General features: G+C 36.6%; 1 protein-coding gene across 3 annotated transcripts in view; it reads right to left on the bottom strand.

Moving 5' to 3' along the window:
- Positions 1 to 2490: 2490 nt before the first annotated feature.
- The window catches only part of LOC121422378 (fas-binding factor 1 homolog), a 57326-nt gene continuing 43643 nt past the window's right edge, over positions 2491 to 16173 (bottom strand). For all 3 annotated transcript variants that reach the window (XM_041617380.1, XM_041617381.1, XM_041617382.1), the window contains exons 24-28: positions 15105 to 15248; positions 14369 to 14671; positions 11378 to 11534; positions 6132 to 6310; positions 2491 to 3374 (exon numbers count right to left, since the gene is read on the bottom strand). In XM_041617380.1, the coding sequence (XP_041473314.1) occupies positions 3297 to 3374; positions 6132 to 6310; positions 11378 to 11534; positions 14369 to 14671; positions 15105 to 15248 (861 nt within the window). In that variant the 3' untranslated portion in view covers positions 2491 to 3296. The remainder of the gene's footprint in view (positions 3375 to 6131; positions 6311 to 11377; positions 11535 to 14368; positions 14672 to 15104; positions 15249 to 16173) is intronic.

Here is a 16173-nt window from a genome sequence, read left to right as displayed (position 1 = left end):
CCAACTATGGCGTAATTTCCTCCAGCAAGAAATTGATCCACAATGTGCTGCACTCAACCCAGGTGAGGTAAATGGGTACCTGGCAGGAATTTATTCCTTGAAACGCAGCGCGCGTAGCAGCTGCACTGCTAAAGCCAGGGTAATTATGCTGCATATACTGTAGTGCGCTTTAGACTTCTGACAAAGTAAGTATTAAACGCTATATAAGTAAGTATAATTATTATTATTATACTATTATTGGAAACTTCATTTACATATTCCTATTTGGTAAATTAAAGGAAGTTATATCAAAGTCTTATTGCGTTGTGCTCCTCCAAGGGCCTTTTTATAAAAACTGTTATTTGCAATAACTGTTAAAAGCTACAAAAATCCTTGAATCTGATTGGATGATCATAACTTTGGAGATTGTGCATTTCTTATGAAACAAGCCTTGGCTTTCAAGCCTTATGCACAACACTGGTTGGTTCCTATTTGTGACATCAACTTCTTTGAGATGTATGCTTCAGCAGGCAAGCATTCGCATTCAGTTTGTTTCTTCTTAATTTCTTGACAAAAGTTTTAATTAAAAATTGCAAATCTTTTGCCGATTCTCATACAATAAAGTATTTTGTAATCAGTACAATTTAACACTATTTTCCATTCACTGTTCCCAATTTAAATAGAAGCAGCACAATATCAAGATAACAAACACACTGACATTAACCAGTATTAAAAATAACGTACATGGTTCTTTCTTTGTGACTAGCCATTGTATAACCTTCACAACATTTCAAAGTAGATCAACAAGTTTAAAGTTCACCCCTTAAAGCAGATAAAAAGCCCTAGTTGAAGATTAACAGTACAGTAGGCACTCCCACACTGATAATTATGCTGTACACAGAAACAAGTAAACCAAACTCAAATCTAGGGCCTTTTGTCTAAATATTTTAACCATAAAAAACATGATAAAATTTTAAAATCAGCTTAGAAAAATTCTGCAATTAACATGAACACAGGAATAAACCTTTTGTAAAAATAGGATGAGTTTTGTCAGGTAAAAGGTTTTAAGCACAATGGCTCTGTTGTGTACTACTACGTTTGGGAAGGATAATCATTAACATTATGTTCGTTATTTCTTGACTTTTCTTTAACCCTAACTTAACTGGGCTTTTCCAGACCAGGATTAACGGGGGGGGGGGGGGGGGGGGGGATTTGACCGCGATCTGTTTACTACAATTCTAGACTTTACAGTCAAATTTAAAAAAACTCTTTGTTTTTCATCAATTAATTATGCAAATAAGCATAAGAAATTGGCCCTAAAGTTGGGTTTTTGTGTGGGTTTTTGCCTTTGACTCAATTAATATTGCTAGTAGATTGCTAATTTTTGGTGAGAGTTTCAATTTTTACATTTTGGACAAATATCTACAAAAAATTACAAAAATATAATTAATTTCTAATGTTTTTTATTGTTTTTTTTTTATTTCTTTGTTTTTTTTACTTTTGTTTTTTATCGTTTTTCCCGATGAAATTTGTCGTGGACCCTTTTACAATCATAAATAACATAAAATAAATCCATTTAAACCAACAAAAGTAAAAGTAATCAAACATTTATGATTTTTGGTTGAAAAACACAATTTGCATTGACTTTGTACACGGAGTCACGTTTTTGAGCAAAATGGAGTCTGACATGCACTTGCAAAATCTTGCGTTATTTCGGAACCGCATACCCGGGCGTCGCAAATTTGGTCTCAAAAGAGTGACGCGTAGTGACGCAGTTCGTTGAGGGGGGTCAGTTTAATAAGGGTTAATATGATGGTATTTAGTGAAAGTCTTGATTCAACACGGCTATGCCTCGTTGAAAAAAGTATCTTTCTTTCACCTTATGAAAATTCTCGCACCATCACACTCATGCCTATTCTCTATTTGTATAATATACAATAAAGGCTCTACACTGAATGTGAAAAAAATTCTTCCAAAACGGAACCTTCAAAGAGTGATTTATTTCAATATAGTTAGGACGACTGATACTCAGTAGGAACTATTTAAAGTTCAAGTCCACCCATAAAAATGTTGATTTGAACAAATAGAGAAAAATCAAACTAGCAGAATGCTGAAAATTTCATCAAAATCGGATGTAGAATAAGAAAGTTATGGCATTATACAGTTTCCCTTATGTATCACTAAACAGTGATATGCACAACTCAGTGACATGCATATGAGTCAGTCGATGATGCCATCACTCACTATTTCTTTTGGTTTTTTTTGTTTGAATTATATATTTCATTTTTTACAGATTTGAAAAAAAGGACCAACTTGACTGAACCATATATTATTGAGTAATGCTAATTCCACATGTTAATTGTTGTTTCACTTGACAATGAGGGGAAAATTAGAATATTTCATATTTCATATAATAAAATACAAAAGAAATAGTGAGTGGGTGACTTCATCAGCCTCCTCATTTGCATACCGACCAGGATGTGCATATAACTACATGTATTTTGTGAAATGAAGCAAAACTTTAAAATGTCATAACTTTCTTATTTTAAATCCAATTTCGATGAAATTTTTAGTGTTATATTTGTTGGAGTTTTCTCTTATAATTCAAATCAACTTTTCGTTGGGGTGGAATTGTTCTTTAATAACTCCATGTAAAAGGATTCTAGATGACCGCTGGTACTTGGTAAGAATTATTCAATGTCTAGATGGCTGCTGGTACTCAGTAGTAATTATTCAATGTCTAGATGACCGCTGGTACTCAGTAGTAATTATTCAATGTCTAGATGACCGCTGGTACTCGGTAGGAATTATTCAATGTCTAGATGGCTGCTGGTACTCAGTAGTAATTATTCAATGTCTAGATGACTGCTGGTACTCGGGAGTAATTATTCAATGTCTAGATGACCGCTGGTACTCGGTAGGAATTATTCAATGTCTAGATGGCCGCTGGTACTCAGTAGTAATTATTTAATGTCTAGATGACCGTTGGTACTCGGTAGGAATTATTCAACGTCTAGATGGCCGCTGGTACTAGGTAGAAATTATTCAATGTATAGATGACCATCGGTACTCAGTAGGAAATATTCAATGCCTAGATGACTGCTGGTACTAGGTAGAAATTATTCAACGTCTAGATGGCCGCTGGTACTCTGTAAGAATTATTCAATGTCTAGATGACCACTGGTACTATGTCAGAATTATTCAATATCTAGATGACCATCGGTACTCGGTAGGAAATATTCAATGTCTAGATGACCGCTGGTACTCTGTAAGAATTATTCAATGACCGCTGGTACTTGGTAGGAATTATTCAATGTCTAGATGACCGCTGGTACTCTGTAAGAATTATTCAAAGATTCCAGGTAAGACGTCTCTTCTTCTAAGAATTCTTTGTCCTGTTGAAAATAAAACACAGGTTTAGAAATGAACAACAGAATCAAAACAATTACAAGAGCTTATCTCTTAATTTCTGATCTACAGATTTTCTAACAAATCCACAAGTAAACTAAAAAAATACATTGATACATATGTATCATATTCCTACATACAGCTATTGAAATGAATAATTCTCAAAACATGATTTCTCAGATTAGTTTTTAATCTTCTAGAATATATTAAAGGGGAAGTCCACCCCAAGATAAACTTGATTTGAATAAAAAGAGAAAAATCAAATAGGACATAGCTAAAAATCCATCAATAAGACACATTTTAAAGATTGAATCATGGTCAGTGTGCAAATGAGGAAACTGATGACATCTTTTACTTTTTTCTTTGTATTTTTTACATGAAATGGGAATTTGCATAAGCCCCAGTCACATATAGACCCCAGACCATCCCTGATCTGATCCGGGGTGGTCCGGGGAGAGATCCGTGTTGGCGCCTTGGGCATCCATGGAGGTCCATGGTGGTCCGTGTTGGTCCTTGAACGTCCGGGAGGCCAACACAGCAGTTTTTAACTGTCAAAAACATCCGGCGTCATCCATGGACTGCCGGGTAGATGAGCAATCCGGGATGGTCCGTGTAGCTAACATGTCGGTCCATGTAGCTGCCTGGAGTATCCTTGGCAGTCCGTGTTCTTTTTTCCCATTAAATCAATACAACGCTGTTTACTTTATGAACTTTTCAGTAGTTGTTAATTTTGTTGACACAAAAATGCTTAATTAATTGATGATTGAATATTCATAATTACATTTGTTGTTCAAGATTTCAAGTACTTAGCAAATACTGTAGAAATAGTAAACCACGTTGTATAAAAAAAGGTATTAATGATTGAAGTTTGGAGATATATTTTTTTGTTATTCACTCAGAAAACTAATATGATGTTGCAATGAGAAGAAAGAAAGAAATATCAGCTCATTATTATGAGCAGATTTTCATTTGCCGTGCTGGTCAATATAGCTGCTGTGTTGATCCTTGTAGCTGATGTGATGGTCCGTGAAGCTGACATTTTGGTTCGTGTTACTGACGTTTTGGTCGGTGTACATTAGCTGACGTGTTGGTCCATAATGCTGACGAGTTGGTTTGTGTAGCTGACGTGTAGGTACGTGTTGCTGACGTGTTTGTCCATGTAGACGACCAGATGATCTGTGTAGACGACATGCTCTGTCGGCATGGTCCGTGTAGATTCTTGTGAAGATGCCGTGTGTGCCGTCATCAACGCTCGTCGACGCTTAATCTGGGGGCAAAATGATCCCGGACTTCCCCGGATCATGTCAGCATTGCCGTGTTGACCCGTGAGGATCCGTGTCTATATGTGACTGGGGCTTTACTTTTTTCTTCATAAGGATATGAAACAAGTTTGGATTCCTTCCTTAACATGGGACATTCCCCTTGTTTGAACCTATAATGATTCCCTGAAGTGCTTCTTAGTTGTAAACTCAACAGAACTTGAAATTTTTATAATTCATACAATAACAATAAAAATCATGAGTGGGTAATGTCTTATTTTCTCTCTCTTATTTTCAAATCACTTTGTATAATCAAACTATTTTGTGAAAAGTAACCAAAATTAAAAAAAACCCTCTTGTTTCACATCCAATTAATATGAAATTATTGGCATTGTGCAACTTAGATTTTTATCAAATCACTTTTTTGTTTAGGTGGACTTGCCGTTTAACCCTAAATAGACTGGGCTATTTCGACACCTAAGAAGATGGGGGGGGGGGGCTGATTCAGCCCCCCCTTATGATCTCGGCCGTCGATCGCGCGATCGTGCTTGTTGTTCAACAACTCATCGAATGGGTACAAATCAACCATGTTTTCATGCAAATTTTTCTCAACCATATTTTATGAATAAGGTCTCATGGAAGAACAAAGATATTCAATATATGAAATTTGTATTCTAAATAGGTAGCGGTAAAAGCCATTAACCCTAAATAGACTGGGCTATTTCGATGCCTAAGAAGACTGGGGGGGTTTCAGCCCCCCCCATTATGATCTCGACTGACGATCGCGACGAAAATTGGCACGTGCGTTACCCATGGCATTATCGTAAAATCATAAGTTTGCTCTAATTAATAAAATAATGCCCCTGAAATGCTAATTTTTGTTTCACATACTCTAGATAGGCATCTGATCAAATTGATTTTAAAAAAATTTCAAAATCACATTTATTTTCTTATGTATTCTATTGTTTTCTAAATTTCTTATGTATTTCTTTGTTTTTTGACTTTTTGTTTTTTTATTGTTTTTTCAATGGAAATTGTCAGGGACATTATTTTGACCATAAAAAAGATAAAATTAATTGATTTAAAGCAGAAAAAAGGAAAAATAATGATACATTTATGAAATTTGGCTAAGTACACTATTTGCATTGGATTTGTACACAAATTCACGTTTTTGAGTAATTTTGGGTCTGCATGCACTTACAAAATGTTGCGTAATTTCGGAACCGCGTACCCGGGGGTCACAATTTTGGTCTCAAAAGTTGCGCGAGACTTGAAAGTAAAAAGTCAGCGAGCGACGCGGTCAAAAAATTTTGTGTGGCGGATTTACTGCGAAAAATGTCGAGGGGGGGGCTGAATCAGCCCCCCCCCCCCCCGGTCTTTTTAGGGTTAAGGAAACTAACAAGATACCATATCAGTTCAAAGTTCATGTATTATGCATGGTATCTAAAACTAAGTAATATACTTTTTCAAGTGGATGCTGTTTACCTTCTCAGCAGCAAGTTTCCAAACGTTAACAGTCCTATCATGTTCTGCCTTGTTAAGAAGACTATCTGCCATGTTAGAAGGCATTACCTCACTCCCAGGGTAGTGTGAAGACATCATGAAACCAGGACCAGCTGATGACATCATCATAGGAATTGGGTTTGAAGGAGTATGCCGGGGTACTGTATGTTAAAGAAAACATAATCTTTGGTGGTGATTTGTGTATGGTGGGTGGTATATAATATGGGGATTGTGGTTAAAGGGATGGTCTGGGATGAAAATATTTATTTCTAAATAAATAGAGTAAAATTCACAGAGCAAAATGCGGAAAATTTAATCAAAATCGGATAACAACAAAATTTTGAAATTTAAAGTTTATCAATATTTTGTGAATACATTTATATGCACATCATCATGACTATTCATTAGGTGGGCTAATGTCACATCCCAACTTTCTTTTTTCTTATGTTATTACATGAAATGTTTCCTTTTTTCATTCATAAGTTAATGTGTCTCCTTTATGACAAAATAAGTGGTGGCAATAAATAACTAATGCACTTAATCAGTTGTCAATCCAATTGTTTTAGTTCTTGGTAGAAATCATCAGCCCACCTAATGAATATTCATAAAGACATGCCTAGAACTGTTTCACCAGAATAATGCAAATCTTTAAAATTCAATAACTTCAATATTTGTTTCCAGATTTTTATTAAACTTTCAGCATTTTGCTTTGTGAATTTAATATATTTATGGAGATATAAATATCTCCAGCCTAGACCATCCCGTTAATCTTTGGTGTTGATGTGTGTATGGTGGGTGGTAGTATGGTGATTGTGGTTAATCTTTGGTGTTGATGTGTGTATGGTGGGTGGTAGTATGGTGATTGTGATTAATCTTTGGTGTTGATGTGTATATGGTGGGTGGTAGTATGGTGATTGTGATTAATCTTTGGTGTTGATGTGTATATGGTGGGTGGTAGTATGGTGATTGTGATTAATCTTTGGTGTTGATGTGTGTATGGTGGGGTGGTAGTATGTGATTGTGATTAATCTTTGGTGGTGATGTGTTTATGGTGGGTGGTAGTATGGTGATTGTGATTAATCTTTGGTGTTGATGTGTATATGGTGGGTGGTAGTATGGTGATTGTGATTAATCTTTGGTGTTGATGTGTGTATGGTGGGTGGTAGTATGGTGATTGTGATTAATCTTTGGTGTTGATGTGTTTATGGTGGGTGGTAGTATGATGATTGTGATTAATCTTTGGTGGTGATGTGTTTATGGTGGGTGGTAGTATGGTGATTGTGATTAATCTTTGGTGGTGATGTGTGTATGGTGGGTGGTAGTATGGTGATTGTGATTAATCTTTGGTGTTGATGTGTATATGGTGGGTGGTAGTATGGTGATTGTGATTAATCTTTGGTGTTGATGTGTATATGGTGGGTGGTAGTATGGTGATTGTGATTAATCTTTGGTGTTGATGTGTTATGGTGGGTGGTAGTATGGTGATTGTGATTAATCTTTGGTGGTGATGTGTTTATGGTGGGTGGTAGTATGGTGATTGTGATTAATCTTTGGTGTTGATGTGTATATGGTGGGTGGTAGTATGGTGATTGTGATTAATCTTTGGTGTTGATGTGTATATGGTGGGTGGTAGTATGGTGATTGTGATTAATCTTTGGTGTTGATGTGTATTTGGTGGGTGGTAGTATGGTGATTGTGATTAATCTTTGGTGGGATGTGTTTATGGTGGGTGGTAGTATGGTGATGGTGATTAATCTTTGGTGGTGATGTGTTTATGGTGGGTGGTAGTATGGTGATTGTGATTAATCTTTGGTGTTGATGTGTGTATGGTGGGTGGTAGTATGGTGATTGTGATTAATCTTTGGTGTTGATGTGTGTATGGTGGGTGGTAGTATGGTGATTGTGATTAATCTTTGGTGGTGATGTGTTTATGGTGGGTGGTAGTATGGTGATTGTGATTAATCTTTGGTGGTGATGTGTTTATGGTGGGTGGTAGTATGGTGATTGTGATTAATCTTGGTGGTGATGTGTGTATGGTGGGTGGTAGTATGGTGATTGTGATTAATCTTTGGTGTTGATGTGTTTATGGTGGGTGGTAGTATGGTGATTGTGATTAATCTTTGGTGGTGATGTGTTTATGGTGGGTGGTAGTATGGTGATTGTGATTAATCTTTGGTGTTGATGTGTATATGGTGGGTGGTAGTATGGTGATTGTGATTAATCTTTGGTGTTGATGTGTATATGGTGGGTGGTAGTATGGTGATTGTGATTAATCTTTGGTGTTGATGTGTGTATGGTGGGTGGTAGTATGGTGATTGTGATTAATCTTTGGTGTTGATGTGTATATGGTGGGTGGTAGTATGGTGATTGTGATTAATCTTTGGTGTTGATGTGTTTATGGTGGGTGGTAGTATGGTGATTGTGATTAATCTTTGGTGTTGATGTGTATATGGTGGGTGGTAGTATGGTGATTGTGATTAATCTTTGGTGGTGATGTGTGTATGGTGGGTGGTAGTATGGTGATTGTGATTAATCTTTGGTGTTGATGTGTATATGGTGGGTGGTAGTATGGTGATTGTGATTAATCTTTGGTGGTGATGTGTTTATGGTGGGTGGTAGTATGGTGATTGTGATTAATCTTTGGTGTTGATGTGTTTATGGTGGGTGGTAGTATGGTGATTGTGATTAATCTTTAGTGTTGATGTGTATATGGTGGTGGTAGTATGGTGATTGTGATTAATCTTTGGTGTTGATGTGTATATGGTGGGTGGTAGTATGGTGATTGTGATTAATCTTTGGTGGTGATGTGTTTATGGTGGGTGGTAGTATGGTGATGGTGATTAATCTTTGGTGTTGATGTGTGTATGGTGGGTGGTAGTATGGTGATGGTGATTAATCTTTGGTGTTGATGTGTATATGGTGGGTGGTAGTATGGTGATTGTGATTAATCTTTGGTGTTGATGTGTATATGGTGGGTGGTAGTATGGTGATTGTGATTAATCTTTGGTGTTGATGTGTATATGGTGGGTGGTAGTATGGTGATTGTGATTAATCTTTGGTGTTGATGTGTATATGGTGGGTGGTAGTATGGTGATTGTGATTAATCTTTGGTGTTGATGTGTTTATGGTGGGTGGTAATATGGTGATTGTGATTAATCTTTGGTGTTGATGTGTATATGGTGGGTGGTAGTATGGTGATTGTGATTAATCTTTGGTGGTGATGTGTGTATGGTGGGTGGTAGTATGGTGATTGTGATTAATCTTTGGTGTTGATGTGTATATGGTGGGTGGTAGTATGGTGATTGTGATTAATCTTTGGTGGTGATGTGTTTATGGTGGGTGGTAGTATGGTGATTGTGATTAATCTTTGGTGTTGATGTGTATATGGTGGGTGGTAGTATGGTGATTGTGATTAATCTTTGGTGGTGATGTGTTTATGGTGGGTGGTAGTATGGTGATTGTGATTAATCTTTGGTGTTGATGTGTTTTGGTGGGTGGTAGTATGGTGATTGTGATTAATCTTTGGTGTTGATGTGTATATGGTGGGTGGTAGTATGGTGATTGTGATTAATCTTTGGTGTTGATGTGTATATGGTGGGTGGTAGTATGGTGATTGTGATTAATCTTTGGTGGTGATGTGTTTATGGTGGGTGGTAGTATGGTGATGGTGATTAATCTTTGGTGTTGATGTGTGTATGTGTATGGTGGGTGGTAGTATGGGATGATGGTGATTAATCGTTGGTGTTGATGTGTATATGGTGGGGGTGGTAGTATGGTGATTGTGATTAATCTTTGGTGTTGATGTGTATATGGTGGGTGGTAGTATGGTGATTGTGATTAATCTTTGGTGTTGATGTGTTTATGGTGGGTGGTAGTATGGTGATTGTGATTAATCTTTGGTGTTGATGTGTATATGGTGGGTGGTAGTATGGTGATTGTGATTAATCTTTGGTGTTGATGTGTATATGGTGGGTGGTAGTATGGTGATTGTGATTAATCTTTGGTGGTGATGTGTTTATGGTGGGTGGTAGTATGGTGATTGTGATTAATCTTTGGTGGTGATGTGTTTATGGTGGGTGGTAGTATGGTGATTGTGATTAATCTTTGGTGTTGATGTGTATATGGTGGGTGGTAGTATGGTGATTGTGATTAATCTTTGGTGGTGATGTGTTTATGGTGGTGGTAGTATGGTGATTGTGATTAATCTTTGGTGTTGATGTGTATATGGTGGGTGGTAGTATGGTGATTGTGATTAATCTTTGGTGGTGATGTGTTTATGGTGGGTGGTGTGTAGTATGGTGATTGTGATTAATCTTTGGTGTTGATGTGTTTATGGTGGGTGGTAGTATGTGATTGTGGTTAATGTGTGTGTGTTTGAATTTTGTCAGACGTGTATCAATCAGAAATGATTATTTACGTCTGGGACCGAACTTCAACGTAACCATCCGAAAGACGTGACCAAGGCTCGAACCTCTACATCAATTTGTAACTTCCCCACAGCTTGGATTACAGGCGCACGCTACAACGCCCAGTTAATCTTTGGTGGTGATGTGTGTATGGTAGGTGGTATTATGGTGATTGTGGTTAATCTTTGGTGTTGATGTGTGTATGGATGTATGATGGAAATTCAACAAATATTTGGCCAAAGTTCATTAACCATAAATGACCTTTGACCCTGGTATTAAGCTCGCGCAGGATGTTTAGTGATGCTTGATTACCCTTATGTCAAAGTTTTATGAATCAGATCCATATTCTTTCAAAGTTATGATGGTAATTCAACAAATACCCCTAACTTGGTCAAAGTTCATTGACCTCAATGAACTTTGACCTTGATAATGTGACTTGAAACTCAGGCAGGATGTTCAGTAATACTTGATTACCCTTATGGCCAAGTTTCATGAACTAGATCCTTATATATTCAAAGATATGCTGTCACAAATACTGGCGCCTATAGTCTCACTCTGCTATGCAGGTGAGACAGAAACTGAGACTCCTGCTCATTGTTTTTCTTTTATAACTCTACTTGGTTGATCAAGCTTTGGAAATAATAGTATCACATGAAAAATTTGATAAATGCATGAAGATCTAATTTTGGTTTATAATTCGTAGTCTTTTGTGACACTGAATTTCTTTAATAGTTCTTTATTTTAACGATCCACAGGTCAAGTGGCACCTATAATCTCGATCTTTTATGCAGGTGAGACATACAATCATAGAGTCTGACTTACAGTGTATGTTTTGCATTGATAAAGATGAAGCACACTGTTTGCATAGTAATGACCCAGCGGAAATCTCTAATGATCTTTGATTTTCAGCTATCTGCACTCTATCCTCTGCTATCTTCCTTTCTGTTACTCTCAGTTCTTCAAGTTGATGTTCAAGAGCCTGAAACAAAGGTCATATTTAATGACAGATCACTGATATCAACTACATTATAGATATATATAGATCAAGAAATAAAGGTCCAAATATAATGATTTGAGGTTATTACACTCTTTGTGACCTGTTTAGCATTTCTACTATGAGGTGGAAGTAGAAATACGGAGACAATTTCGAATTTTGCCAAGTAACAGAATTTGCAATTTATTTGTGTTTATTTTAGAAATCACGGCGTTTAGTGATTTTTGGTCTGACATGAACTTGTAGCGTAATTTTCAAACCAGGTACCAGGTCATCACAAATTTCATCTCAAAAGTTGCACGAGACATGGAAATGGAAATGGAAAATCAGAAAACATTGCATCAATATCTTAACTTCATGATTTGGACTCAATGATTTGCCATGTGCACTATCAATTCATATTGCATATTGCAATGATCATAATATTTTTATTAGATAGATTTTCTTATTGGGATACCAGGAATATTCCACTTGGGCCAATATTACACTCATCTGCACCATGTGCATTCTCATGGAATATTTCACATCTGAACCATCCAGTTTCATATGAATATCATGCTCAAATATCTATATCTATATCACATGAGTATATTACAATACACAGATCTATCATACACTTGATTTATATAAATGTAATAATTCTACAAAAAAAATGATGATACATCATGCTGACTTTGTCAAAGTGGTGATGGATTATGTGGAAATCAAACTAACTGGTATTAAAGCAAGTGGTAATAAACTATATGTAGATATGGCGGGAGGAGGAATATTTTCTTTAAAATAATTCTTCCCTTCTCTTATTCCCATCGACTTAATACATAAACCACAATGTCCGGATTAACTGCCAGTTGATATAAACTGACTTTGTATATTTTCGGTTTGGTATTATTCCTCATGGTCTAACCTCAATTTATTCCTTAACCACTCATCTACAAGTCTAAGTACCAGTTTAGCCCATGTACCATTTTGTCTGATTTCCAGTATGGCTATACCCATCTGATTGAAAACCACTTGGTACATATGATAAGTTGAAATCTTTTATTTCATACCAAGTTTTCATTTGAAAAAAAAATTGAAAATGAGGAGATGAAGTGTAAATCAGACCATCTGCGTAAATGAATATAACAGTTAGACCAAATAATACCATGTAGTAATTAGAATTATCACTGAAGGTGAATACCCCCACCCTACTATTCCATTGCAACGGAATTTCCAAAACACTTCGTAAATGAATCTTGCATGTCTTTATCCAAGATGAATGTTTGTGCCAAATTTTAAAAGCAATGGTAAAATAAATGGGGAAGTTGTTTTCATGGGTTTTTGGCAATAACATGCTGTTACCATGGCAACACAATTTTAAGAACATTTGGAAAAGGGAAAAGTGTGTTTTTACCTGAAGACCAATGCTTGTGCTAATTTTCATGAGCACTGACCAACATCTGGAAAAGTAGTCTGATTTTTGCCATACTTATTTTTATAAATTAAATTATAATTATTTATAAATTAGCTAAAAATTGAAGTAGTTTGATGCGCAAGATTTGCAACAGATTGGAAGACCGACTGACCAATTGCTGATTCCTATATTCCATCTTCAAACTTTGTTTGGCGGGGGTATAATAAGACCCCATGGGGGCCACTCCCATTAACGAGTGGATACCATGCACGACCATGGGATCTCGAAAAGCACCCTAAACAAAACGATACTCTTGGCAATTAGTCCCTGAAATGAACCCCTAAACATTAGAACTAAAGTCATAGTGGGTCATGGTGGTATCAGACAATCTGAGAAACAGAAATTACACCAGAGCTGCCAAGTTGTATTTTGCATTTTCAGTATTCTTATCCCCAAAATCAGTATTTTGACCAAAAAATCTGTATTTTTACCATGAGATAAATATGCATGCATAATGGCAAAGTTCAATCACTTCTTACATTATTTTGCGCCCCACATCGTCGCACACGAGACCGAAAGCTTCAGTCTAGATTTTGGTTGTTCCGCTGAACTGCGTTGGCTGACTCACCAATACATAGACTGAAGAATTTGGAGGCCCGTACGTACAGACAACGTATTAGCAGTAACGTTAGATCTAACATTCGATGGAAACCTGTTTTTTTCAGATCGTTTTTTGCACATAAAATCATAAAATATCACATTATGAAAAAGAAATTGCATCCATATTTACGGAAAAATGTATGAAATTCTGAAATATCGTACCTTAGACCGCAGTTACGGCTAATTCGTTTCAAATTATGATCGAAACATCGTCATCTTCAATCCTTCCGTCGGTCAACGTAAGTTGCCATCTTGGATGACGTCATCATCCTTACAGACGTATTTACCAGTCGCAAAATGTCGCGATTTGAGCCGCTGCTTTGCGCTTGTAAACTATGTGCGTGCGCTCGGAACTTGTGACCCGCATTGATTCGCCAGGATATCGAAAATTCTAATCGGAAAGCCTTGATGAAAGCATAACTCATTGAACGTAGAGGGCAGCAACACACGGAATACCTTTTCTTCTCTAATTTGTTTTTTACCGTATTTTTCATGAAAAAGCGTACTGCCGTATTTTAAATTGATTTCCGTATGAAATACGGAAAAATCGTACTACTTGGCAGCTCTGTTACACCAATCTAGTGAAGAAACCCAATAGGTATATTCAAATTCAGTATAGACATTTGGTGTTGATTTTCAGTCAAAGTCAATGAAGCTCCAAACCTGATCTGGATCATTTGAGTTTAGGGGGGGGATCTAAACTGTAAATTGTGTTTCTAACACCAACAGCACCAACATCAAACATGAAATTCTGCATTGTCCCTACCTGTTTCCTTGCTATATGTTGCCCTTCTATCTTACGTGCCTTCACCAATGCTGCTTCCCCTTCCTCCTTGACTCGTACTGCATCGGAGACCATCCCCTGGAGCTCCCTAGACCGGGTCTGAAGGGAGTCACCAAGCCGCTGGAGCCTAGCTTTCTCCTTCTGGAGCTCCTCCTGCTCCTTCTCTAGCTCCTGTCTTCGTAGCTCCAGGTCATTCTGCTCCTTATGAAGTGATTCTCTGTTCAGTGATATCTGGATGCGTTCTGCTGATAGACTCTCTAGTGTTCCCTCCCTTGTAGCTTGCTCCTAAGAATAAGGAATTAACATCATATAGTACTATCATTATCTCCAGATGTGTAACTCTTACATTGAAAAGGAATATGTTTTTGTTTATTCTGACTACTCATTCCATAAACAAACCAACAAATATATGACCAGACACAATGTTAATTATGGCATTGTTTTTTAAATTGCTTTGTGTGGTTTCCCTGTCTTAATAATCTTTCAAAAGGCTTTGGCTTCAGTGCTTTGGTGCTTTTTTGTGCATTCAAATTATAAATCTTACTGGACACACACATTCTTAACCGGAGTTGAGTGCAGCACAATGCTGACACATACTTTGCTAAAGGAATGAAAATTATGGTTAAGAAGATGAAACCCTGACCCTCAAATTGGAAAGCAAAATAGAGAACCACTTGACCATCATGATGAAATATAAAATCATTGATAAACATCATACCTGAGAAGCTTTTGTAGATTGTTCTTTCATCTTTGCTTCCCATTCTCTTCTAGTTGTAGCAAACTGAGCACGCTCAGAAGCAAGAGCTTTTCTCTCTTCCATACACTGCTCCATGAGAGTCTTTTGCTCATTTAAAACAGCATTCTAATATAAAGAAGAAAATGGATTCCAGGTGGACATTCCATCAACATTTTCAATTGGCAACTTTCCTTGGTTTTACTGGCTGAGAACAGATGTCTAAATGTAACTGTCGGTGCTGACAACTTTTATGTCATATTTTCCATGACAATTGCTCTGGAACTCTGGGGATTGTTTAAAAATGATATTTAAACAATCAAAATTGCCATGACTGTGACCTGCATTTGATTTCAAAAAACGCACATAACAATACAAATGCCATGTTTGTGACCTGCATTTGATTTCAAAAAACGCACATAACAATACAAATGCCATGTTTGTGACCTGCATTTGATTTCAAAAAACGCACATAACAATACAAATGCCATGTTTGTGACCTGCATTTGATTTCAAAAAACGCACATAACAATACAAATGCCATGTTTGTGACCTGCATTTGATTTCAAAAAACGCACATAACAATACAAATGCCATGTTTGTGACCTGCATTTGATTTCCTAAAATGCACGTAACTCTTTCTGCAACAGACCCTAAGTGGTACTTACTACTATCAGGCTTTTAAAAAAAATAGCTTCCTCATACTGACCAGGATGAGCATAACACTGTTTTGCGAAAATAGGCAAAATAATAGAATGCCATCACTTTCTTATGTTGGTTCGTGTTGATAAATTACTTGTGATATGCTTGTCTAATTTTCACTACTTTTTAAAATCATCTTCTAGTTAGGGTATACTGGTCAGATTGAGATCAATCATATGTTTTCCACCAAACCAAGAAAAGAGTTCTAAACTTTCTTTTCATTTCAAGAATTTGTATAACCATTCAATACGGAAACCAAAATGAAAGGGGACAATCAATTTTATCAGAAAGAATGAAATGAGAGGAGCAATATAAAATTTGTTTTATCAAAATTTGTTATAGAATAAGGAAG

This window comes from Lytechinus variegatus, chromosome 10, assembly GCF_018143015.1.
Source record: "Lytechinus variegatus isolate NC3 chromosome 10, Lvar_3.0, whole genome shotgun sequence".
Lineage (NCBI taxonomy): Eukaryota > Metazoa > Echinodermata > Echinoidea > Temnopleuroida > Toxopneustidae > Lytechinus > Lytechinus variegatus.
The sequence above is the reverse complement of the archived record's forward strand: the minus strand, read 5'-3'. Positions and strand labels throughout refer to the sequence as shown.